General features: G+C 36.5%; 5 protein-coding genes across 11 annotated transcripts; 2 read left to right on the top strand and 3 right to left on the bottom strand.

The window, feature by feature from the left end:
• The first annotated feature begins 42 nt into the window (after nt 1-42).
• Nucleotides 43-5,592, top strand: LOC106150387 (survival motor neuron protein 1). Of its 4 annotated transcripts, none has more exons than XM_013523141.3 (8): nt 43-229; nt 500-568; nt 826-945; nt 2,860-3,063; nt 3,332-3,463; nt 4,078-4,146; nt 4,489-4,608; nt 4,870-5,592. In XM_013523141.3, the coding sequence occupies exons 1-8, from the start codon at nt 191-193 to the stop codon at nt 4,939-4,941; spliced, it is 825 nt and encodes a 274-aa protein (XP_013378595.2). In that variant the 5' UTR covers nt 43-190; the 3' UTR covers nt 4,942-5,592. The 4 variants fall into 4 exon arrangements, with proteins under 4 accessions (XP_013378595.2, XP_086858434.1, XP_086858451.1 ...); XM_087002308.1 differs by having other exon boundaries at nt 2,863-3,063; XM_087002325.1 differs by lacking the exon at nt 500-568 and having other exon boundaries at nt 48-229; nt 2,863-3,063.
• Nucleotides 5,593-6,556: 964 nt separating this feature from the next.
• On the bottom strand, nt 6,557-8,768 carry LOC106150389 (modifier of protein aggregation 4-like). Its single transcript, XM_087002349.1, has 3 exons — nt 8,581-8,768; nt 7,703-7,826; nt 6,557-7,496 (listed from the first exon to the last, which is right to left on the bottom strand). Exons 1-3 carry the CDS (start codon nt 8,585-8,587, stop codon nt 7,412-7,414), a joined length of 216 nt encoding a protein of 71 aa, XP_086858475.1. The 5' UTR covers nt 8,588-8,768; the 3' UTR covers nt 6,557-7,411.
• Nucleotides 8,769-8,845: 77 nt separating this feature from the next.
• On the top strand, nt 8,846-11,580 carry LOC106150388 (activated RNA polymerase II transcriptional coactivator p15). 2 transcript variants are annotated; one of them, XM_013523142.2, is made up of 5 exons: nt 8,846-8,929; nt 9,369-9,448; nt 9,661-9,756; nt 9,883-9,988; nt 10,471-11,580. In XM_013523142.2, the coding sequence occupies exons 2-5, from the start codon at nt 9,392-9,394 to the stop codon at nt 10,551-10,553; spliced, it is 342 nt and encodes a 113-aa protein (XP_013378596.1). In that variant the 5' UTR covers nt 8,846-8,929; nt 9,369-9,391; the 3' UTR covers nt 10,554-11,580. The 2 variants fall into 2 exon arrangements, with proteins under 2 accessions (XP_013378596.1, XP_086858470.1); XM_087002344.1 differs by lacking the exon at nt 8,846-8,929 and adding an exon at nt 9,189-9,207.
• Nucleotides 11,526-17,463, bottom strand: LOC106150386 (uncharacterized). 3 transcript variants are annotated; one of them, XM_087002263.1, is made up of 5 exons: nt 17,132-17,463; nt 13,459-16,161; nt 13,132-13,245; nt 12,550-12,748; nt 11,526-11,858 (listed from the first exon to the last, which is right to left on the bottom strand). In XM_087002263.1, exons 2-5 carry the CDS (start codon nt 16,117-16,119, stop codon nt 11,656-11,658), a joined length of 3,177 nt encoding a protein of 1,058 aa, XP_086858389.1. In that variant the 5' UTR covers nt 16,120-16,161; nt 17,132-17,463; the 3' UTR covers nt 11,526-11,655. The 3 variants fall into 3 exon arrangements, with proteins under 3 accessions (XP_086858389.1, XP_013378594.2, XP_086858399.1); XM_013523140.2 differs by having other exon boundaries at nt 12,550-12,736; nt 17,132-17,459; XM_087002273.1 differs by having other exon boundaries at nt 12,550-12,736; nt 15,757-16,161; nt 17,132-17,434.
• Nucleotides 17,464-18,443: 980 nt separating this feature from the next.
• On the bottom strand, nt 18,444-25,968 carry LOC106181997 (uncharacterized). Its single transcript, XM_087002291.1, has 12 exons — nt 24,738-25,968; nt 23,707-23,899; nt 23,200-23,329; nt 22,794-23,024; nt 22,367-22,602; nt 22,043-22,223; nt 21,689-21,858; nt 21,333-21,446; nt 20,884-21,046; nt 20,514-20,699; nt 19,969-20,124; nt 18,444-19,318 (listed from the first exon to the last, which is right to left on the bottom strand). The coding sequence occupies exons 1-12, from the start codon at nt 25,409-25,411 to the stop codon at nt 18,858-18,860; spliced, it is 2,895 nt and encodes a 964-aa protein (XP_086858417.1). The 5' UTR covers nt 25,412-25,968; the 3' UTR covers nt 18,444-18,857.
• Nucleotides 25,969-26,167: the final 199 nt, after the last annotated feature.

The raw sequence follows: 26,167 nt of genomic DNA on the forward strand, positions 1-26,167 counted from the left end.
AACTTTATTTCATTGTTTATTTGGCTTCTCCTGAATGTCTTGCGCAGATGGATGCGCAGAGGTGCCACTTACGTTGGAAGCGTGTTAGTTTAATTCTACCTGGGGCATTGCAGTGGCAAGCTTCTTTGTTTAATGAATATATTATCAAGACTGAATCATACAAATAGATACTGAGAAATGTTACACGAACATGCAGTCCTCGGAAGCATCTTTGTTTGTGAGAGGAGAGGTAGGAACTGCTAAGAAAATTAAAACGATACTAAGTAGATTATCTCTCTTCCCTTCTCTCTCTCTCTCTCCCTCAACAACATAAAACATAAAAACTAATTAGAAAATTAATAATATGGGAATCAATGAATTAAAAAGACAATGGTTTATTCTTGCGTAGCAAGGGTTATTCGTTGTTTTGGGCAAGAGAGGCATTAGATGGTTGTTTACTTTAGCTTGTGTCTTAGTTGTATGATGAAAGTATCGTTCATCTTTCTTTTTTCCTTTATAGGACACTTCTGAGATTTGGGATGATACTGCTCTTATAAAAGCATATGATCATGCCGTGAGTTCGGTGAAGGTGTGTACAGTTTAGGTTACAATGTATGTTTTAGCTTAGACATGCTGATAGGAGAATTGTCTTATTTGAAGTTGTTATCTTCTGTCCATTTAATTCACTGACTCCTGCAAAAATTGAAAATGCTGACCACTACACTGTCACTTGTAAACTTGTTAGATGTTGAATCAGTCACCAAACAGTTGTGATTGTCATATGACAGACAAACGCTTCCTTTACAATGATTTATTGTTGACTTTTTTGTTTGTTAATTTTTGTAGGCCCACCTGTCAAAGAAAAATGGTGACAGTACCCATAGTTTAGATCATAGCACTGGAGATTTAGTCCAAAAAAAGAAGCACAAGAAGAACAAGAAGAAACACAAGCACAAAGGAAGAAAAGTATGCAGATGATATTCATTGTTATTGCAGACTTTACGAAAGGCGTCGGACCGTCGGACATGCCTGGCAAATTTCGTCTCGGTCCGATAAAAAATCCTGTATCGTCGGACCTTATGTCCGGCGAGTTTTCAAACTGACTGGGAATGTGTAAATACAAGGAATACGTTGTTGTTTCTTTTCTGGACGATATATTTTACTTCATTCGAAAAGAGAGACGGGATGAAAATCTCGGGGAGTTCCCAGCTAATTAATACATAATTTATAAACCTCAGTTTCACTCAGAAATACTATTTTGTGACTGGTTGAGGTTGGGGGATTCCTGGATGATGTAATGTACAGTCTCGTTTTCGTTTCGTAATACCCCTACTCGACAAAATGGCCGCAACACATGTGCTCGTGCTATTCGCGTTTTCACAGACTTGATCCTCTGTTTCTTCTTTATCAGTCGTACACAGCACTCATGGATAAACCTTTTGTTTAGAAAATGACGTTGTTGAACTTTAAACACTTCGTTGGTGCAAAGCGTGGCTAAAATTAAAACGAAGTGAGGAAGAGAAACGGAAGTTTACTAAAATTGGAAAGAAGGTAGGCCCTGGCGGACTTGTAATCTGTAGGAGAGGAAAATAGTGTGTGCCGAGTTATCATTTTGATCAATAGCAACATAAATGTTACAGATTTATTACGGGTTCTTAAATTATGGAACTTATGTAGGCCTACGTATTTGCATGTACCGTTCACCACGAGTTGGAGAAAGTGCACATGAACTTGACGAAAGCTCACAGTTTGAGTTTCTGTTTATAAAAAAAAGAAATAAAATGAAGAAGGAACTCAGACTCGGGCTGGACAGTCCCTGTCAAAGCTTCAATTGGATGAAAGAGACTGCCTTACTGTGCTGTTTCAAAATGCATATGTTATTGCCAATAACAACGGATGAAATGGTTATCTGATTAACAGACGTTTTTATGGACATACGTTTGATATTACTAGCTACACGTTCTTCATACTTGTATTGGTCTTAGTCTTTGTGTCATTCCACAATGTCTTTTTCATTAAATAAAAAGCAACTTGTTATGCAAGTAATTTTTTGTCTATTTTTTGTTTGTTTGTTTTTCTTTCTTATTTTACTTTTTTACAAATATATATCAAAAATTTAATATTTGATTTAATGTCAGTGATTTAAAACATTAGAAAATACACATGAAAACATGAATAATGGTTCGTATTTCTATTATTTTACTTCGGTCTGACAGATTTTGTTTCGGTCTGACAGAATTTTCAAGCTTGTCAGACCGAATGTCTGACAGATTTTTTGGCCTTTCGTAAAGTCTGTTATTGACTTTAATGTAGCTACTTTATGCAGAACAGTGTCACAGCAAACCTGTAGTAGTCTGCCATGGTTTTATATAGCATAAAATTGAATTTGAAAAAAAAAAAAATTAATAAGTGCCATCGTAAATGATATGCAGTCTTAAATTCAAGTCTTTTGGTTAAGACCAACTCATATTTGATCTTTACAAGTATTTTAAATGTATGTTATGTCTACTTCACTCAAATATTAGTGGAATTCCACACCCCTGGTGCCCTATTTATATATTAGTAAAGAAACTGTTACTAGTGCCTGAGACTGTTTCGTTGCCCAGTGCAGCATTTGGCTGGAAAATGACTTGATGTATAAAAGGCACAAGGTGGAAAAATATAAGACACCTGAATCATAAATTCTGAAGTAACCCAATTTTAACTGATCCTTAAATATTAGAGACAGAAGTATTGGTTTGCTAAAGATGTTTGCTATATAATGCCATTGATATATGGGCATGATTTTCCTATCATATTTGGTACAATTTTAGACATTTTTCAAAGAATATTGTTGTAATTTGATAATTATACATTATTGATATTATTGATATTTTACAGCAGTGGAAAGTAGGGGACCAATGCAGAGCAGTTTTCACAGAAGATGATACTATTTATGATGCTGTGATTGTCTCCCTGAGTGAAGAAGTAGGTACTTGTGTTGTACGCTATCTGGATTATAACAATGAAGAGACACAAAAATTGGCAGACTTACTAGCTCCCAACAGGAGACATCAAAGACGAGAGTCAGGAAGTAATGCAGAAGTGAGTTTTTATCAGTTTTATATTAGAATGGAATCACTAATTTTAGAGAGTGAGGGTTTAATTTTTATATTTTTGATGTGAACAAAATGGAATGGGCATTTGGAAAATTCAGCTCTTGTGTCATTTTTAAATGCATGTCCTATAAAATGTCACTGGTGCAAAATTGGTTTAACTTCTCTTTATCACCTCACTCATTAAACAGTGCTGCCAGTGTTAAGTTGTCACAGTGAATATTGATACATAAGTTACATATTTTTCCCTGTTTCAGAGTGATATGGACTGTACCCCAGGTCCACATAGAGGAAGTAGACCTCACAGACAATCAGAGTCACATGCTCCTCCTCCCACTTGGCCATGGCCACAGTCACCAAATGTCATTCCACCATTTAGTGCAATGCCAGTAAGTTACAACTATAAATCACATCCATAATTCGACTAACTTGAAACAAAAAAATAATTAAGGTTCATTCTCACTTACATATTTTATTATATCTCAGTAGGCTATATGATTGCAATGTAGGAAGCAAGTATCACCCCTGTTGTTTTTCCCCACAGCTAGGCATGCAGTTCAAATAAAACTGGTCTTAAATGCCATAGTTGTGGAGTTTGAAGGCCAGGTATGGTTTTTTTCTGGAAATTGAAAATGGAAGGAAGTTCTCATGCCATGTTCAGTGGTGGGGATGATGGCATTGGGAGAGACAACGACAACAAGACATGATTTGATACAGTATGCTTTAAATAATATAACCAAATGAAGAGAGCATAAAACCACCATACTCTAAAGAACCTTTGGAGATTTAACATCCAATCTTCTCTTTTGGTGACACACTGCTGCATTTCTTTAGATTTTATGCTGCAATGATTGTATGTTGTTCATTCAATTTTAAGTGAAAATGTAGCTGCGGATGAAATCATTGTCATGTTAAAAGCTAATATACTCCTACCTTTTCAAGTAATTTGCTATTTTTTTCTGTAAATTAAATTGTAAAAACTGTATTCTTCTTTTTATTGCAGCCTGTGTTTCCGTCATTGCCAGTCTTTCCACCCTGGACGAGCCCAGCACAAACACCATTATCCTCACAAGTCTGTAAACTTAATTATTCTTTTCTATTTTATTATTTTTTTTATTAATATATTTGTTGTTAATCTATCATCAAAAATTTATATATATTTAGTCATTTTTTTGAAGAAAAATAGTGTATTTCGAGTATGAAAATAAATGAACTGGTTATAGTAAGAAATGCGGTATTCTTGTATGCATTCAATTGCTTTGACACATATTGACCAAAAATAAAAAATAGACCATAAATTTGCATTGTTTGAGTAGCATTGTAAACAGAAAGTTTAGTTATAATTCAGTTGTTACTAATATAATATTATGCCTGCATGTCAATTTGATATAGTTTGCACTGTTTTCCACCTTAGAAACCTCCATTTATGCCCCCTCCCCCACCAGTGCCTGAAGGCCTTGAAGGAGACAATGAGGCATTGTGCAGTATGTTGATGTCCTGGTACATGAGTGGCTACCATACAGGTTATTACCAGGTAATTAAACATAGTCCATCAGCTGTGTTAAACATGCATAACTTACTTCTTGGGGGCTCTTTTTCCAACACTTTATGTTTGAATTAGAATAGGTGAAGTATAAACACTCCAAAAAACACACTTCTTTGAATGGTTGGGAAGTAAACAGAAAAAGGGAAAAGAAAGAAAAAGAAAGGTGTACATTCGTTAAATACAACTATTTTTTAATGCAAATTCAAACTGCCAATTTCATATTTATCTGATGTAAGCATATAATTTTAGGGCTTGAAGGATGCTAAGAAGCAACAACATGGCCACCAGCCTCACAAAGATTCTAGCGATGTTAAGCGGTAGCAAAATATTGTGGCACCTGTGTGTCATGGTGTTTACTGTTGTAAAGGGGGACTTGAATGAAATAAAATGAAATTGAAAAGAAGCAGCTGAGCAGGATATCCAGCTGTAGGATGAAGTCACACTTGACACAAAAACTCCATCAGCTGTACCATATCCACTATGGTCCTTGTTCATTCAAACAGCAGTTGGAGAACCCAGAGGAATAAACATAACAGTATCAGGGTTTGAGCACATTGGATAACATGAAGAAGAATATTGAAGAAATATTTGACAGTATATGAACATGCTGAGCATGAAGGAGGAAATGTGTACAAATGATATGTCAATATAGGGGAGTTGGAAATATTTTGCTGGTAATGATGACATAAAAGGCAGAAAAATGTGTGCTTGATGTTGTTAAAAGTGGAGGCAAGAGATTCTTGTCTGTTGAAAAAAGCATCATCAAATTGTATTTGTCCTTCTTTCTTTTCCCAATTCAAACATTGACTTTGCACAGAAAGCACTTGGTGCTGTGCCAACGAGTCAGAACTACATCCTACTTGGAGTGAAAATAATGCAAGCCTGTCAGATTTGGAAGATTGAGATTTTAATGACCTCAGTGGTTGTAACCACACTTTCATTTGGCGTAATAAAGGTTTTTTTATTCAACAATTGTGTCATTAGTACATTACAGATGCAGTTAAAGTCAAACTTTTGCCCCAGAACCTGACCCAACTCCACCATGTGTAGCTTGAAATAGTATAACTTGGAGAAATGCCATAAGACATCGTTTCAGGTTTCCCAAAAAATTCAATTTGAATGGGGTTTTCTTTCTGTGCTATAAATGACCCTCAGCTGTCCCATTTGACTAAACATGCAATTGCACGCACAGTTTTACACCCATAAATAGGAGTAAGAGTAATGATTATACAATGTGCACACAGTTCTCTTGTCATTGAATGGATCTTTATGAACTTGAGGGCCAGATAAATGGGTAAATTTATGATTTAGTACTTAAAGAATGTTCAATTTTAAAGCAGTTTTTTGTCTGATTGCAAGATAAATTTAGTTATTGATTTGATATGTTGACTTCATTTCAGTTGTATAATAAATTAGTTGAAGTGGTTTATAAGCTTTAGTGGAATTCCATGCTCTTTATTTGAAGTATTTTTAAGGATCAGGTTCCTAAGGTGTGTCGTGTCAGTGTTACTGGAGCAATCTAATATCAAAGCTGAATTAAGGGTATTTTAACTCTTTATAATCACCTAGATACTGAAAGTAAGGCTTTTCCTGCATCTAATTATTCAATAATGCATCTATCTTTGTGCTGATTAAAAACAATGCCCCCCCCCCCCTTTGAAAATATAAGATATCAGTGTTTATAATTCTGAATGCAAGGAAAAAGCATAGGCAATTGAAAGCTTTAATTGTCATTTTAACAACTTTCTATTTTGAGGTGAGATAGCAATTGGTATGGGGCGTAACTTCATCCCTAAACAAAATTTTATCACAAAAATTGGCAAGTGTATGGGCTGCAATCCCCCAGGAGTAAAAAAAATAAAAGCATTAAATGCTATTAGGAAGGTATTTGTGATAACACTGCGAACACCTTTTGTTGGCTACCAGTGAGAAAACATTTTAAAAATTCACAATTTATTTAATGCCCATGACCTTGAAAAAGTACAATAAGTGATGGATCTGTTGCAAACATTTCCATCTTACAAAAACTGAGTAACTTTTGTTTGGCAATGAAATCAAGGACTAAAACTAGAACCAGAAAAATTGCCTGGTTATGATATATGATATATTTTGCATAATTTATATGTAATGAACTTTTTTTCTTCATAAAAGAATGGAGAAAATGAGAAGCAAGTTTACAATATGATCAATACAATGCCACAGAGAAACATTCTTCATAAATTTTCCAGTACTGATGGCATATAACTTACTAATGACTAAAATGAAAATGGAATTGTTCAGTAAAAATAATAAAGTGAAGTCATTGTTCTATAATGTTAGCAAAGATGCAAAATGGTTTTGTTTTCTTCAAATAAATGACATACAAATGTGTATCGCTGTGTGTATTGAAGCAATGCATGGACATCCAAAACCTATCAAAATCCCAAAACTGCTCTAATAACATTTAGCAAGAATCATGAGCAGGCCTTATCAGTCATATTTAATAACATATTCTAAGTACTTTATCAGTTTATGTGAGAAGAGACAAATAGGATATATCAAATTAATATCATTCATACTCATCAGTTGTACAAAATGTGCCTTTGTCTTGATACCAGCCAATGCATCACTTGTAGATGTATTTTAAAAGAGCATGAGCCTATGCTTGACATCAGCTGTTACAGCAAGAGGGACATATGCCTGTAGATAAACATTTCCTATCTAAATATCTGTAATGGGTTAAGTCCAGAATCTCAGATCAAGATATGTCCAGTTCATGTTTTCAGAATACAGTTTCCATTTGCACTTGTGTTTATTTCCCTCCTTTAGCACCTCCACTTGCTCCCTGGGCCTGGGCTGCTTTCTTCTCTTGTTTTTGTCTCATAATCTCAGCATCTCTGAAAAGAGACATAAAGAGACATAAAGTTATTATTCAGAAAATATTATCCAATACACAACCAAATTTTTTCGTTTTCTAGGGTTTAGTTGTCTTATACACATTTTTGTCTGGTTTGAATATGTTTGTTATATGTATGCATTAAAAACACATTTCCCCGTAAATGAATATAGTTTGACTTATATGTAAAGGTAAATACACTGTTACCTGTGTCTTCTCTCTTCCAAAGACATTCCAGCATTGGCACCCTTAGCTGCAGCACCCTTGGCTTTATCCTGCTGCTGCTGCTTTTTCTGATTTTTTTCTCTTGCTTTCTCACGTTGATTTCCACCTGTGGAGAAAACATTTTAAAAATTATTGAGTGATCAAGGGGGGGCAAACTGTTGGTGGGATATACCTGACCAAAACACATTTCTCTTATATAGCTGATCTTTAATCAAATATCAACTGCAAAATTTTATCCATTCTAAAAAATTTATATTATCTTACTGATCAAACTTCTTATTAGCGACAGGTACTGTTAAATGTTTTGATAAAACCTTTTTTTTTTTTTTTGGTCGCTTATTAATAATTTTAGTTGAGGACCTACGAATGTTGCTAGAAAAGCTATTCATATTGAAGCTGTAAATTTGATAGAAGTGAAAAGAGCAAGAGGCAAAACATTCATGTTTGCCAGGCTCAGAGAGGGGCCTTTCCCTGTACTAGTTCTTGCCTGAGATACGGGAAGGTTTTAAAATTAAACCGAGGCTGCACTCATTGGGTTCACCTTCAAGCTTTATCTCATCTGAATACCCCATTCTCTCTCTCTCCTCCATTTCAATCTTCCACCCTACGCTAGAACCGTAGGGTGGTTGGTAAAAGTGGAGGTTAGAGGTTCAAGATACTTTCAGATTGATCTTTAGGTGGATTTGGCAGCACTCACTGTGTTTGTATGAGTGTGATGAATGAAATGAGGACAACACAGTTAAAGCGTAGTACTGCAATCATAGAGTTTTCCTTGTTATATTCTAATTACATTGTCCCCATCTTAATCGATAGTTTCCCTGGGGTGTGTTTTCTTAAAGAGAACTATGACCAGTACTTACGAGTCATGGTTTTCAAACCAATCGGAGCTACGTGGCACAACAACAAAATAACTTTCGGACAGCCTGACAAATCACTCAAGAGGTGAGATTGCGATTGGAATTGATGCCACGCTTAAAAAACACCAGTAATTTAAGATTCCCTAATTTTGATCTTCTCTATATATTTTTTAAACAAAAACATGAAAGTAGTCCTTTTAGGACGAAGTTACGAAATAAATTAGCTAAAATGAAAATTGTTATTCCACTCATTATTCTTTTATTTCTATTTCAGAGCTATGAACCAATTAGGTTTGGCACCGTTTTGGAGCGCGGTGATCTGGATTTCATTTCCGGTAGAGAGACAACACGAGTAAGTTCACATCACCGGTTTTAACCGACTCGTAGTGTTTACTTTAAGTGATATATAATTTAACAGTTACTGGTATGTTAGTTCGGTGAAAGTAGGTAGTGCGATCAGTGCATTGAATATTGTGCAAAGGCACGATGACCTCCTTTCGATTAATACCTGTACTCAGTACGCTGTACGAGAAAAACCACAGAACAATTTGCGTTTGTTAGATCTACATGATTATCATCTGCTGTACAACTGCTATATCACATATGTGCTAATACATTCAACACAAATAGGTGAGATCCAAAACGTAATGAAAAGTTCCTAAGCTCAATTTTTAAATTTGCATGGTCGAAATTTAGAAGTGACACTAAAAATGAAACTAAAATAATTTTAAATTTATTGATAATAATTAAAAAATAATAAAAACGTACATTGTTGTATCTATTTGTTTCAGATAAACAAATAAAATAAAACAGGATGCCAAAATCGAAAGAATTTATATCAAGCTCAGAATCCGATTCAGAAGATGATAAGGCAAGTGAGAACCCACTGTGTTTGATAAAAAAAAAGTCAATCTGATTGAAAGTGGGTTTTCTAAGTAAGGTTGATATTATGATGAAAAATTTGCCACTTTTACTGTGCCATGACTATTTATAACACTCACTGATGACAAAGATGTTGTTACATTTTCTTGTGATATTTTCTTCGAATGAGATGTCTCTATGCTACTGTCATTTATTCTTTAGCCAAAAGCAAAGAAAAAGAAGACAGAAAAACCTAAGCCTGCAGAGAAGCCCAAGCCCAGTAGCTCCAAAGGAAAGGATGGTGAAGAGATGTTTCAGGTATACAATATGCGGCATATTATTGCTCTGTATAAATATTGTTGTACTGAAATTAATAGTTTCTGACATGTATTGAAGTTACTTAACCTTGATGAAAAGAATTTATTTAATTAAACTTTTTCACAGCTTTCCAAGATGAGGTATGTTACAGTGAGTGAATTTCGGGGAAAATGCTTTGTCAACATCCGAGAGTATTATGAATCTGATGGAGAAATGAAACCAGGAAAGAAAGGTGGGTTGCATTTCCGAAAAAGGAAACTTTTGATCAATCAGACAGGCATGTCAATTGATTGTAGATCTGCAAAGAATGGCTTAAGCAGCATCACAGTGTATATACCAATATGTATATATTTTACTATTATGCCCTAATTTTGAACCACCACATTGACGTGCCTGATCAGATCTTTCATGTTCTAATTATTGCAGCTTATATATATATATATATATATATATATATATATATATATATATATATATATATATATATATAATTGTGAGGTTATTGATTTTAAAATTATAAATCTGTATGATTTATTTGTGTCAGGATCATTTATTATTTGATATTTGATTTTGCTTTTGATCAGAATTTTGAATTTTATGGTACAATTTGTCTGCAACATGTTACTTCAGCATATTTTTGACTTTTTTTTGTCATCTCTATTCTTATTATTTATTACTGTTCATGTTTATTTATTTGTGTTTTATTAATTCTAGGAATAGCACTTAATGCGGAACAATGGACTAGACTGAAAGAACAAATGGAGGAAATAGATGCAAAACTGAAAAGCATGCAGTAGTGCTTTTTTATATAAGGAAACAGTCTCTGTATCTCAAGTGATAAGGGAGGATATCATAAAGTTAAACCTCTTACTTATAAGTCTGGAATATGACAGACATACAGCTCAGCAGACAAAATCTGAAAAGTAGCTAGCTAGCAGAGCAGACTAAAATTGGATTTTGAACAGCAGAGTTGGGTCAAGTGTCTATTATGTTGGATACAATATAGTTTGTGACAAAATGTATCTTGATCATTTGTTTTCTGAGAGGACCTTAGGTGTTTTATGTAGAGCCTTCTTTAAAATTGTGCTATATGTTTGTTAAAAGGACAAATCAAGCCACGTGTGGTGGGAGACAGCACCAAATGCCCATTCCTCGTATAGACGTGGTCAGATGTGAAAACATGAAGTGACACTGTAGAGGCATGGTTGGCAAGAGTTTGCCACATGAGATGATTATCTTCACAGAGTATTAACATGTTAGCACTTACATTTTCTTACGTAAAACTTTCCATTGTAGATCTTGTAAAGTGTTGTTCAAACAAGCTAAACTAGTATATTGTTAATTGGGTATATTTGGCTCACCGTTTGTGGTGGCACAGAAAGAGTCGTTTTGAAGTGATGTGAAAACTTATAAATTATGAAGCTGACATGATTTTGCATTTTAATCATCCTTTTTAATTGTTGTGCTTGCTTTCATTTCTTAGGACAGAAAATTGACCAAATCCTTGAAAAAAAAAGGAATTCATATATATATATATATATATATATATATATATATATATATATATATATTTCAACTTTTTCACCAGTAGTTTTCCTAATGTTTTTCTCTGTTGTTGAGTTGGTTGGATTTTCTTAGTCGGTAGTGTGTTGCAGTCTTTTAAGATCTGCCTGATTTTTTTTTTGCAATTTTGGTATTAGAAAGTATTAATTCATTTGCGTAAACATCTTAAGGAAATGGAAACAAGAAACAAATATCAAACATGTTAATAAGTTTAAATATCGTTTATTGAAAAGAAATTCAATAAAATTTTACAGGTTTGCACACGAAGCCTTTTTGTCCACTTCACTGACTTCTGGCAAACTTGGCAACAAAATATCAATGTGGACAGCACTGGCATTAGGGTGCCTGCACCAAGTTGCCCTCTCGTGCATAGTCTTGGATATCTTGCACTAAGTCCAGTCTTCCCATGTCCCGCAGGCAGTTGATCACATCACTCACGGTCACGTTAGAGGTTTGGCACCACTCTGTCAGCACAGCATCACATGGGTTCTGTTGCCTTTCCAGCACCTGGACTTCGAACATGCTCTTGCCTAGTTGAGCTGAAGAGATGTCACATTTCATTTATTTATTTATTTTGATGAAATCATTGTTATGTTGTGAAGCATGTTGTTAAACGGTCAACCCATGTCTTTGTTACCAGTTCCAGAGAAAAAATAATAATTTTAATAATAATAATTTTTCGAACGGTAGCGAGAACTAAATTCACCTATAATTAAACAAAAACTACATTCTTTCAATTTTTTAATCAAGGAAGAGTCTTGATTTTTCAAATATACCGACATGATAATCATCTTTATATGACATTATACCTTGGCTGATGGGATGGCCATGAATCTTTATCAGCACGGTATTAATAAATCTCGACCTTGTTTTGCGTACAACGATTTATCGTAAATCATGATGTATACAGAATGAAGAAATCAAAAGTTTACGATATTCTACGTCTTTGATCAATGTCATTTTCTTTTATCAATTGTAAGATAATCTTTTGTTAAAAATGATTTATATTAGATGTCTACAAGAAGCTCTAGAAAAAAACTGGAGTTCGGCATATTGCACTCTGGGTCATTTCCCTAGATACTGCTCATGTTATCAGTATCTTATTAAGACGCTCAAGAGCATGATTATCAAACTTACAGTGGGAGAAGAATCAATCACGGATTTTACAGCAGTATGATTACATATTTGTTCTCTCTCTCTCTCCCTCCCTCTCTCCCTCGTCAATCTTACCTGCCAATCCCTTCCAGTCCCTACCAAAAATACTAGGTGTATTTAGGGCATTACACACGCGGTAGTATATGTCAGGTGTCAGGCTTTTGAATGAAGTATCTGCCCAACACTTCGCTGTCAAATCATTCTTCTTGCGTTGAAAAATCTTTTTCTCATCTGAGGTTGCCGTCTTATCTAACCCAACAGCCTGAAAACAGATCTTTTAATGTCACATGTGATGTTTAATCTGTTTGAACAAAGTTTCAAGATTAGTTTTAAATGAGAATACAAAACAGGTTGATTCAAAAGAGTCAAGGTAAATATTAGACATAGTTATTTAATGAGTGGGATATATCTCGTGGTTAATTGTTGGGTATCAATATGTATGAATCAGTATGATATATAATTATGATGAAATTAATGAACTTCTTTTCCCTTGAATTCTATTAAAAAATGCCACCCGGTAGGGTTATCCAGTGCATCTAATTCTCCTTGCTAAATAATTTATATATCATTCACAAATTTGCTTGGTTGGATAGTTTTTTTTTTCATCTTTTTGCTTATCGTTGTACATGTCGCTAAAGACAAAAAAAGAAAACTTACTTTGCTCCCTTGCAACTCGATCATTCGTCCACGACACCAGAATGTCGTCTGCTTCTTACGTGACGCTGAGGCATCTTCTGTGTTCATGGACCAGGTTTCAAGAAGGTGAATATCCTGAAATGGAAGAGAGCCCTTATTGAATCCAGGTGAGTACAACTTACAAGGATTTTTTTCCAGTTTGAATACCACAATAAAAAAGAATGCATTATATGCTTTATCTTTTTTTAAAGTTGTATTATTTGTTTTTTACAGGGACTGCATTTATATTTCAATGAGTACTGTTGATTTTCGCAGAGTCTTATGTAATACCACATTACTGGTACTTACTGAATTCTCTTGGTCATGAGCATCCTGAAATGGGCATTTAGGGCCAAAAACGTAGGAACATTTCTCAAAATCCTGTGACACGATTCTTTTCAGATTGTGTTGGATTGCATCTAACACTATGGCCGGTTCACGGCCTCTACCGCATCTTACAGTCACCTTGATCATTTGGCTTTGCTGGCTAACAAAATCTTCATTTCCAAGAAGTTCTAGCTTCAGTGCATAACTGTTTTCAAAAGTAAATAACGCAGCACTTTGTGAAATCCGAGGCACGGCGATATTTCGTAGGTTATCGTATTGAACACATTGGCACACAAGTCGTAGGAAAATAGTCTGTGGGGGAAAGCATCCAAAGTCTACATAGTAAATTATATCTGAGTCGACGTCGTCATCCCACCATCCACTTAGATGTTTGGTATGAGGTAGCAGTTTTGGCACTATATAATGGAAACCATTATTGTTCAGCATCACTTTACATATAAGGTGATAATGCTGCAGAAGGTCTATCAAACTCTCCTGGACATTGGCGTTTGTGAGGTCAGACAGCAAATGTTGCAGTAAAGGCGTGGAAAGCGTTCCAGTGTTTTTCAGGTTTCTCCAATCGTCCATTAATGAATGTTTTTGTTTAGATAAAGATGGGATGGTCACTATGGAGGCCATGATATTGACCAGTAACTGTGGGTCAAAAACAATAACATCGGACAGTTTTCCATTTGCTTTGTAAATAATTTCACCAATGAAATGAAAGAAGTTTAACATGTCTTTAAATTCGTCTTCATCTTTAATGTGACACTGGTTCTTTTTACACACTTCGTAAAGCTCTACAAAATTTCCAATGAGCTGTCCATTCTCTCTCCTTTTTTGAATAACTTCGTGTAGCGCCAGGTATTTTATGGGCCACAGTTGCTTTTGGAATTCGGACTCACGCGCTATGCGCATCAGTGTTTTCCGCAAATGCTCATGGTCAGCATCATTAACAGATCTGAGACTATTTTCCACCGGAAAAAGAGGCGTGTCATCCTCATTCCATATCAAAAATTTGTGCAAGTTGTGTGGCAGGCTGTTCCTCAAGAAATTGCCTATTTCTCTCACTTTCGTTGGTCCCACCATGTTATGATCGCGGTGAGTTCCAACTATCAGGACGGATGCGTTTGGGTACTGCGCGTGCACCTGTATTGAGTGTAACCAGAACAGCAAGCTGTTCAGAGATGTTCGAGCATCGAGAACAGCGTCCTTCAAGTTGAACACGACAAGGTAAATCGAATGTGCCGCCATGAAGATGTGATGTACGGAATGGTAGAGAGCATGCCCAGCATAGTCTCGCATTACCAATTTGACTCTTTCCCTGCGACGATGGCGCGCTTGTAAAACTTTGCTCGGGGAGAGCGAAGTGCTTTTGAATTTGTCGTTGCCGTGCTTTTGAGGACTTCGTTTGAGGCTGTTTATTAAATGGAGAAGCTCGACTCCAATAACAAAAGTTAGACCGACAACATGTTTGCCTAAATTAAAGTTTCGAGGAAACCTCCATCCTAACATGAAACTGAATCCAAGCCCGGGTATGATTCCTATGGCGTAGGTGATGAGACGACGCGTCTGCGGTTCACATAAAGGTGATACACGCTCTTTAAACAATAGGTAGAGTTTCTGTCCCACGGAAAGAAACACGCCGTGCCCGTAACCACAACCCAGGCCAAACACAAGGGTAAAAATACTGCTGCTTTGTGTCTCTGCAGCCCTAGAAGCGACAATGGCAAGAGCAGGGACAATAATCCAAGAAATGACTTGTGGAAATTTTTGAGTCCCCAATCCCACGCAGGTAGATAGCATGAAAATGGCTTGATGGTGATAAAGGCCAATTGGGCATGTAAGTGGTTGCGAGTCTGTGGCCACGGGAGTGTCCATAATACACAGAGTCAGGGTCATGCCAGTCCCTAAAGACATCCCACAGGATAACCCGATGTAACTGTCTATTAAGAAAAACAACACAAAGCCAAGTGTTAATGCTGGAAGAAGACCGTAGTCAGAACTCACTTGCTCAAAATGTTCGTGGAGTTGCCATCGGCACACACCGTCGGACCATAGCGCCAGAATGATCACGCCTATTGCTATACCAAACCCATCCCGGAGTCCGAAGAAACACACAGAAACTGCATACGTTAGAACCAGAAGGAATCCCATCCATGGGACCTGGTCTGAAACACGTATGCTGACACACAAATATGCTGACAGCAAGCCAGCTACTAAGAGTAAAATCTTAAGAAAACATTTACAAGACGCCAAAACGGCGTTCTTTGCACTAACCTTGCGCGAAGGTTTTAATCGCATAAGTGTGTGTACTCCAAGCGCTTCCTCGAATTCCGAAGCGTTTGACAGAGCTACGTCAACCGTTTTCCATGACTCCGTTAAACCCGATGTGTCCACTAGTCTCTGTTCAATACCGACGGTGCTCATTTCGTTCATATCAAACGGATCACAGGTCAACATTTTCCTAAGGCTTGTTTTGCCTTGTCGCTCTTTTCCGACGATGTTAACGACCACTCTTTGGTGAGCTTCTTTCCCTTCGTCTAAAGCGGTTTGCTGAGCCTGCAAACCAGCAGGACCGCTTACAAACCCAACACCAGGTGTAAGACCCATCTCAAAAATGGCGTGGCTTTCGTCGCCCATAGTTAGGGCAATGGTGAGCTCGACACGAATTTCTTTTGTGACCTGAAAAAAATGGGAAATTCCGACTGGAGGTTATGTTTTCATGGAATGTGTAGTTGCATTAAGCTCTTATTATATCTTGATCTATCTTGCACTACTATCGAACATTCGTGTCTCTGCGCGTGACTCGATTCTTTCAACGACATTTGGTTTTCCAATTATCGTCTTATAAAAAAAACAATTTAGTATATGTTTGCACAACATTACATTGCATGTCTTTGTAGCACGCTGTTTAAGTAAACCACAACTATCGATAATATTAGATATGTGAGAGATTGGTTTCTGTCGGAACTCGTATAAGTGAAATATAAAATCATTTAATTTCAAGATGTGATGTTGATATATAAAAAACCGATGGTAAACCATGGACAATTATCTAGTATAATTGCATTCTAGTTTATAAAATATAAATTTTGATTTTAACATTTTGGAAATATCATGGCACATACATGTAGGAGCGTTTGTAGTTATGACGCCTTCCTCTTTTGCGTGTGAGATAATACACTGTCACCCAAGCGATACATGTGCCAGAACACCTCGAGCGTCAGCAAGAGGTATTCAAGACATATTGCGAGAGGGTGGCAGTGTGTTTTTTTTGGCATACGTACCGGGGGAAAGTATTCGCGTCTCACTTATTAACGTAAGTGTTATATCAATAAAGTGTTGATCGCCGCGGGCATATAACATCTCTAGGTATGTATTGGTCTACAAAGGATCAAAGGGGAACACCTCGCCACCTGAACAATGCTGGCGCATTTTATTTCCGCTTTAGCGATGACACGAAGCATCTAGACAGTCGGCTACTTTCCAATTATGCCCTATACGTTTGGCAATGATTTAGGTCTACCTTTCCATGCCCAGCCTGACGAGTAGGGTAAAATAGCTATCGATCCTCTCACTAATCCACTCTTTATCAAATCTAAAAGGCGAATCAAAAGAACAAGAAAAAACAAATACATCACTCTCAACTCACCCTCTTAATCAATCGACAAGTTCCTCAACTCTTGCTGAATACTGCCAGTGCATCCCTAGCAGCTTTAACAATGTATGCTTTACCAACTTTATACTGAATTGACAAACGACAGTAAGAATGTCTTCTGCACCTCCGCAAGAAACACCTTCTGACTCTCGAATATTTACCTGTTTGTCATTTTTCTTGGCACCAGACCATCGTGCACATATTAGGACTTTCCGAACGTTTATTTTTAGCATAACGACACTAAGCGTGATATCTGACAACGCGGACACGAAGCTGATAATGGAGCTGTCAAATTAACCCTAAATTAAACCACTAGTAGAGTGCGTGTGACAAGGTCGTACCAATGGTGTCTCCTTTTTTCACATTGGGCGTTATACGTATCGGTATCGAAAAACTTAAAATGGCCCTCACATACATGTTTACTATAAATTGTACCTTTACCTCTGAGAATGTCATATATTGTAGAGGTAGATTCTTTATACCTATAATCGTAATAGTGAGGAACGCGTGAAGAGCACAGCGGTATGTTAGATAATTCGTGGGGCATTTTGGTCCAAAGTAAAAATCACCAGTAACAAGAAACTGATTTAAGAAAAGCCTAATAATACCGGTACATTTTCCATGATAAATATTAACTGCAACACCGAGTAAAAAATTGATATAAAAGAGTTTTTACTTCTTATCCGTAGCTACACAAAGCATAAAGAATTGTATCGATACATGTAGCCGCTCTGGTTATTACCCGCTCCCCACCCCCACCCCCCAAAAAATAATAATATACAATCACATCTCGTTAATCAACTTTAGCTGGTAACAGTGGTTTTGCAATCACTCACCTTACCAGTCATAGCACGCGCCCCTCCCCTTCAACGGGATACGGTTACATAAGAAAAATCTGTATATCAAATTCCTTTCAACCGGTATTTTGTTTTATTGTGGTTTGCAAACATCGGCTAAACCGTGGATACAATTTAATTTCTTGACATGCTATTGACACTGGTTCAATTTATCCGTAATTTACACACTACTGCCAGTCCTTATGTTTGAACATTGAGTCATACTTCCTGCATCTGCTATCTCCATAAGTCAAGAGCTTAAATTAATGTCCCAGTGTTATTTTATACATCGTGGGAGAATGCACCGGTCTTTGATCATCTTTAAAAACGTTTAAATCGATTATCAATGTTTAGCAATGTATTTTATTCTCTCTCCGCTGTACACTTTTTTGGGGGGTTAAACATATTTTCAAAAATTTTAGGATTTTTTTTAAATAACGAATTATTATAGGCAATGAATGAAAAGATAATGCTGTAAATGATTCGATCATTATTTGAATGAAAACGGTGTAAATTACTGTCGCCTTTGAAACACTTTTCACCACGATACAACCTTCATTGAACTTTAAGCAAGAGCTAGTACAACTATATGTATATAGGTAGAACAACATCAGGTGCCACGGCCTACGAGTAGGAAGTTAACGCTGTTGATACTTACTGTATGTTCGAATGTTTCTAAAACGTGATACGTAAAGGTGAATATTTCTAAAAAATATTTATCATAGCATCATGAATATTTCTTTACTGTTTGTGCGTAAGAACCAAGTCTGAGTAGGTTACGTCTTCTTTTTTTTTTTTTTTTTTTGTCGATGGAAAATGTACTTATTACAGTGAATTGCCAAAGAAGCTATATCTAGCTATGATTTATTTTGTCTTTTCATTCATTAGCATTCCAAGAAGCCTTTCTCTTGCGAAAAAGTCAGTCTCCAAATTTGAGGTGGCGTGTTCAAGCTTACAAATACAGTAGTTTCGTCCGAGGAAGATGAAATATTCCCTCCCCACCTGAATGCAATACCCTCCAACTGTTGACTTGTGGTAGGTATTTCAAAATCCCGACTTTCTGAAGTCTCTAAGTTCCAGGAACGGACAACGGCTTTGCTATCCAATAATGCATACAAAGTATTGTTATAAACACTTAAAGCACCGATTTTCTCGTGGACGTGTAAAGATTGTAATGCCACTGGATGTGAATGCAATTCGGAGGTGCTGTTGTTGGTGTTGAAGGTGAATATCTGGATGAATTGCTCTGAGGTAGCGAAGAAGGTTCCAGGCCTATTCTCCATCTCTCCGCTGCCGACCCAAACACTGTCACTGTAAGCAATGCCCCCAAAGCTAGGATCACGACCTGCGTGTGAATACCAAACTTTATAATTTGTACAAGTTATTTAGATTTTTTTCTTTTTCAGAATAAAATATCACACAGTTTATAGCCCTGACCTACGTTTCACTAATGAAATTAGGCAAATGATTGATAATGTAAAGGAATTTGTACTTTGATAAAATGTAGCTCTAAAGTAGTCAAGCAAAATTTTTAAAAGCTGGTCTTAAAACATTGTTATATATTTTCATGTAAAACAATTTAAATGTCCCAGTTAATTGGATATTAATAAATTTTGAGTCGATTAAAGTGCTTTGCTTTACAGAAAGGCCCACCTTTGACTTCTCTTTTGATGATAGGTCTTTGTAGGCCTATTTAGAAGTGTGCTTTTCAAAGCTTTTTTAAAGTGAATTTTTTTTGCACTTAAAAGTGTTGTTGCTAATGCTACATACATCTGGGATTATCATGAAAAATGCTAACAAATTTTTTTTCGGTGAGATTACTGTAATCAAAACGAACACTATTTACTGTTGGACTGTAATTTGTCTAAAATCATATTCTAAGATAGCTACAACAAAATAAATCCCAAACTTTTAGATTTCCTTTTGACAGTATGATCAAAAAAGTTTCAAATCCACAAAACAAGAAAAATGGCCCGGTTTGTTTTCATTAATTACCTAAAAGGTGTTTCATTTCTACAACATCTAAAACCGTTCTCTTCTGAAGATCATACATCAGAATTCGGTTGGTTGGGAACTCAGTGGCGATGTATATGATTTGAGGTTTATCTGCCTTTGTGAAAGTAAGTCCTTGAAAATCGTACTTCTCCTTCCCTAAAAATACAATAAATGGACTTAACAAGAAAAAAAACTGCCAAGAATAAACAATAAAACTTATTGCAAAATTCACCCATTCTTAAAACGTTTTGCTGGGATATATATATGTGTAATTTCAATTTTATGCCCCAAGAATAAAAGTTTCCTATACATATATTTTGTTGGCCAAGATATGTGATGGAGACGCAAAAGTCCAGTTTAGGTATACGTATTAGATGACGGATTAGAGCTCAATCCAGTCAACCCCTTTTTTAAGTCATGAAATTAATCATGGTAGGCCCATATATATATATATATATATATATATATATATATATATATATATATATATATATATATATATCATACGCATTACTTTGGCGTTTCAAGAGAAATGTTCAACTTACCTCTGACATGTATGCTTTCTTCCAGAACTTCAGTGTAGATATTTATTTTGGCTACGATGTTGCCTGAACACGCCCACAGGTACCGCCCCGATGGATCTAACACCACGTCACTTGGTTCAAAGAATACGGGGAAAATCGTGTTGAGCTTGTGGCAGCGGCTGGATTCGTGTAGAATATTACGAAAACCTTGAAAGTAGTCAATTTGTTATGTAGGATGCTAGTTCATATTTAATCGGCACATATTCTTACATAACCCTTTTGCAAGTCTGATAAGGTTCTATATAGGAATTGGGAAATATATCTAATCACATACGCTAAGTTTTTAACTATTCATCAGCAGTTACACCATTTTGAAATGTGTTGTTCTCACCATTCCCAATTAAGTTTTCCTTTTCCAGTCGTTTCAGATAATTCCTGGATTGTAAACTGAGCATTGACAGAATGGCCACACACAGAAACAATGTCAACACAGCAGGACCAAATGCATCCTGGTATCCAGTCTTTGAAGTATGCTTCAGCCGATACAGCCGTAGCTAAAAGCAAACCGGCAATTCTGGTCTTACGTTTTGATAAGTGTGTGTGTGTGTGTGTGTGTGTGTGCGCGCGTGTCTTGAATGCTACTGAAATATTACAATAGCCGATATGCAAAAGTGACAACGGCAATGTCTTGTAGCACTAATTAAGTAAATTTCATTGAACCACAGAGAACACATTTTGAGATGTCAGATTTTGAAGTTCGGTGTGCCTTTTATTCGCCCATGGTCAATAATCATAACGATATTGTCGTTATTTATTAAAGAAAAAAAGGTTTGTACTCACGTAGTACATAATCGTGGCATAAATGAGCATAGCCATTGCCAGTGGAAGAAGTAAGAGACCTGTGATCAGTGCTTCATTATCTCCCAGTGCAACAAGTGCTCCGCTCAGTGTCACCTAACAGGTGGTAGAAAGGATGGACAGAAATGTGGTAGTGAAGACGTAAAGCTATTTTGAGTTGATTACTAATCCGAATAAGGCAAAGGCCCCATCACATTTGTTTATATAATGCCTGCATGTTTATATCCCTATACGGCAATTCATAGAAATATACAATTTGTTAGAGATAAGATGAACATTTCTTAAAAACTTTTTGAATGAAAATAAGTTTACAATACATAAATATATAAATAAATTACTAGTAGCAACGATGCCGTCAGCCATTGAATGAAGGTTCTTTCGTTTGCAAAGTAAGTCTTGGGTTCTACTTTCAAGCGTCTCTTTTTTTGGGATGTCGCACAACCTGAAGCATTTTTCTGAAAACTTCTCGAAAACTTTGGTAGTTTTGTATGTCGGAGACGCAGTGCACCTACATCAATTGAAATATGGGCATTTACACTTTTTATCGAATGTGAAGTGATCTTTTGAAAAACAAGTATTATATAGACTTTTTAAAATTATATTTATAAATCAAAACATCTTTACAAACGAACAAAAAAATGAATGAAAAATATTCTTATTTTGAACCTCCGCATAAGCCGGTTTATACGCACTGTTTTGCAACATTTCAATAAGGGGAATAGTCGGCATTTTAGCGTTCTCGTCTGTCACTTGGATGCTGCTTTCCCCAGTTCCACAGTTTAATGAATAGGATGTTGAATCTCCAGTAGTCTCTATGACAGAATTTTGATTCACAGATAGACGGTGATCGTTTCCCTCTTGATGCAGTAAAACCTGTGGAAAAAATAAATAAAGAGCGCCTACATCATTTATTAAGCTGGGGACGCGTTAATGTTTTGAAATAAAAACCACGTTTACGACTTTTTAAATGCTGAACGGGCCTCATAGTAATTGCGGCTAATCGTCGCCATGCATACCTTACTAAAACCAGTTTTACTCCCGTGAATGGTGACATCAGCGAACCAGTCTGGAAACTCCTTTATCCTGTGAGGGTAGAAACAGGTTGTCGCTTGTTGAGATTTTGAGAACTTTTCCATGCGACGGACACTAGGGTGCTCTAATAGAAGTCTTAGCCATTCAGGAAAAGTAGACCCAAGCTCTACTTTGAGGATGCTGTACGGGAACTCGCAATAGTGGCGGTTCTCAACTATTTCTAGGAGAGAATTTGAAGGAGATATTATCGAACATGTTGCGTCAGCTTTGAGCCGTCTATTTGTAGGCATCTTAACGTTTAACCCAATAAAAATGATGTTCATCATTTTAAACCTCTTTTGATGATATGAAATCGTTAGATGAATTTATTAGCACGTAGAAAATTAATTTCAAGTACTTTATTTAACTCACCATCTTCGTTTCGCTTCCATTGTGAATTTTGTCGGCCACCCTCATCGACAAAAATGAGATCAGAATCTAAGGTGATTCTGACTTCATTGTCATCAGGGCTTTGAAATATCATTCTTTTGCATGCCGTTCTCACCAAAGGCTCCAAATTATCTCTATTGATGACCTTCTGTGCCTCATTTCTCAAACGCGTCTCTGGTTTGGCAGAATCACAAAGAGAGGCAATTGGTTCTCCTGAAAATAAAGTTCTTGTATCCACTACCGTGAAATGAATATAGACGTGAAATGAATATAGGTTTTTGATCTAATAATGTTATATGGGATACATGCAAAAGAATAGGTATTTTCACTTGAATTTCTTAACATGTGACTGTAATAAAGGTAAGGCAGACAAAGCATGCTCCCATACCTTTTAAATAACTGAAAACTTCCTCTTCGTTCAACGGAAATCGTTCCGTTTTATTGCAAATACTTTCGCTGTTGTAGGTTTTCTTCTCAACGTATACTATCGAATCAAGTGGACTTGCAAGAGGAACTACCTGTAGAAAAGTTGATTGACAGGTACTAATCCGTAAATTTCGTTAAAATCAATAAATCTTAATTACATAAAAAATTGCATATCTTGAAGCAACAGAAGCAATATCATTGAATCAAAATTTAAAAATATCTGATTGATTTAAATGACATCAAGGACTATGGTTTAAAACTCACGTCTTTATCGAACAACGTTTTGCGTAACCCAAGTTTACATTTCTATCCATTACCCCATCAATTCCGAGTATTCGGTAACTGCGTGTAACACACAAGCATAATGGATTACTATTGCTCACCAACTAAACACCAAAAGACTAAGAGCACGGTTAGTACCGGACAGTGTCTTGAAATCTGACGCAGTGACTGATCACTGTAAACATACCTCCCTCCCTTGTGAAAGGTTGTGCCATCGCAGCCGTATGGCCGTGGCGCTTTCGTCCAGTCGCTGGAGGCTGTGGTAAGAGAGCAGATCTGAGTTATCCAGAAAAACCGAGGAAACCAATGTCATGAAAGGCGGTGTGCTTTCTATGAGACTCTCGTGAGGCTCGGGGTTGCAATTAAGCTGGGGACTTATCCTGAAAATTTAGTTTTTAAAGTTAATAAAAGCGAATCTTCTGCTCGTTTTTTACGGGTCACGAGACAGTACTTTTTCTAAAAAAAAAATGGTAATAAATTATTGCAAACGGAGGATTGCTCAACGCGTGACTTAAATATAAAAATATTGAAATATTGGTAGTCTTCCAGCGTCTTGTCTCATGGAACCAGTGTAACGCCGTACACCAATTAAGCATGTACACGTGATTGTATTCCACCACTATGTCATCAGTCAGGGTCCAGTATTTTTCCCTTTTTCGCTGTTTTAATGCATCTCGTCTCACGAAGCGTTCTTTCATAGTTGCGGCTCTCTTTGAAGAATTTTGTCTAGCTATCCATTTTGGCTATTGATAAATGGGACTTTGCTATCAAATCTTAACTTGAATATCCTTCTCCCAAAATTCTAATATCTCTTAGATCCCATTTCCAGAGATTAGATCGATCTACTTTAGATCGACCTAACTCCCTGGGGGTTCACGCTAAATAGCTGTCAGCCGGGCGGACACGAAAGCTAATTACCCCCTTACAGCTTGTAGTAGGCGGGACGGACATTTAAGCCGGATTATCTGACAGTAATCTAGGCAGACTCCCCGCGGGAATAGATCGATCTAAAAGCTCTGGGAATACAGCCTTATTTCAGGTTCTGAATGGTAGGCTTATTCAAGAAAAACAAAGTGCTTGAGCCATTTAGGTGATTCAGGTGCAAAACCTGAAACGCCTTTGATATCTAAAAATGATTAATTTTAAATAGTGAAGCGTAGTGAAGCATAACGAAGCGTAAAAAAAGGGATTTAGAATGGGTTTACAATTTGGTCTTACCTGTACATGTCATTTCGAATGCTGATTGGTAGATGCTTGATGAGTTCGGTCTTAACCGCAAAGACATCCTCTGTTTTTACCAAGTGTTTTAAAATGTTTCGCTCAAACAGTTTTTCTTCCACATTTTCGCGTATTTTGTTATTTTTTGCTTTGTCTTTACTTCTTGTTTCTGTGTAAAGAATGCTAATGTGGAAAAGAAATGCGTCCAGTTCATTTAAATATCTGGCAAAGAAGGCACCATGATTCTGTGAAAAGTACCAGTCGCTGGTTATCCCTGTGATTAGGTCGTGTTTTTCAATGACGCGGTCCATTCCTTCTCTGTTAAGCATGATGAATTTTTCCATATCTTCTAGTTCAGTAACGAAATCATCGATGAACTCCTTGAATAATAATTTCTCAGGAATTTGGCTATCGGTGTTTCTGATGTGCCCCCCGCATTTTTCTTGGTCTCGGTAATATTGAAGGCGCTGAAGGGTCATGCGTAGTTCCTGGAGCTTCAGATTTATAAATGTTTTGATCCGCTCCAATTCTTCGTTGAAAAGAAGCAAAAACTCACCTTCCCCGGTGGCCCCTGTGATGTTGTGAGCACAGTTTTTCAGAGATTCGTATCGCATAAAGTGGTGTCCGTTTTTCGATCGGAGACAGTACTGATCGCTCCTCCCCTTGAACTTCATGTTTGATTATACATTTAGTTTTGCGGGGAATAAAGAAGCGTCTTTTCCCTTTTTTCACGAAAATGAAATTTACCTGTCTGGTGCCCTTCTGTCTTTATTATAAAATTTCATATTGCAAGTTATTTGCGTTGAGTCCGAACAATAAAATGGGTAATAAACGGAGTATTTTTGTTGTTATCGTCAAGGCTAAATAAAAGATTAAAGCATCCCTGGCTCCTTTGCTGAATCAAATTTATAATTCAATCAGAAGTGAAAAACGTGGTAGTGTCTCGGCGGTTTCCTGCTTCTTTCACAGTTCTTTCAGCCCTCTGCTTACAGCAACACCTTGCATTCTCGTATACGGTGTATAATATTTATAGAGCTATCTCTGCACTGGTATACTAATTTTCTTTTGTGGATGCTTTTACTGACAATCACATCTGCAACTTGAATATTTTTTCCACTCTCATCGACCAAGAATTCTTGACTACAGAAATGCTGTCACTGCCATACATTAAGCCTTATTTGTTCCCTTCACATGTTTGTGTTTACATGTAGGCCTACAGTGAAAAATTATGCTGGACCGTGAAGACAACAACTGTGAGATTAACTATCTGATAGCACGGAATATTCATTCCTGTAGTCGCACACGTGCACTGTGCATAGTAGGCTTATTCCAGAAGTAATTTAAAGTACATCTACATTGCACGAGCATTTTTCACCATTTAGTTGATTTTTGAATTCATTCAAAATTTTCAACCGCAATAATGCAAGTAC

The sequence above is a fragment of the Lingula anatina genome, chromosome 1 (assembly GCF_051362555.1).
Source record: "Lingula anatina isolate TDL-2025a chromosome 1, LinAna3.0, whole genome shotgun sequence".
Taxonomy (NCBI): Eukaryota; Metazoa; Brachiopoda; class Lingulata; order Lingulida; family Lingulidae; genus Lingula; species Lingula anatina.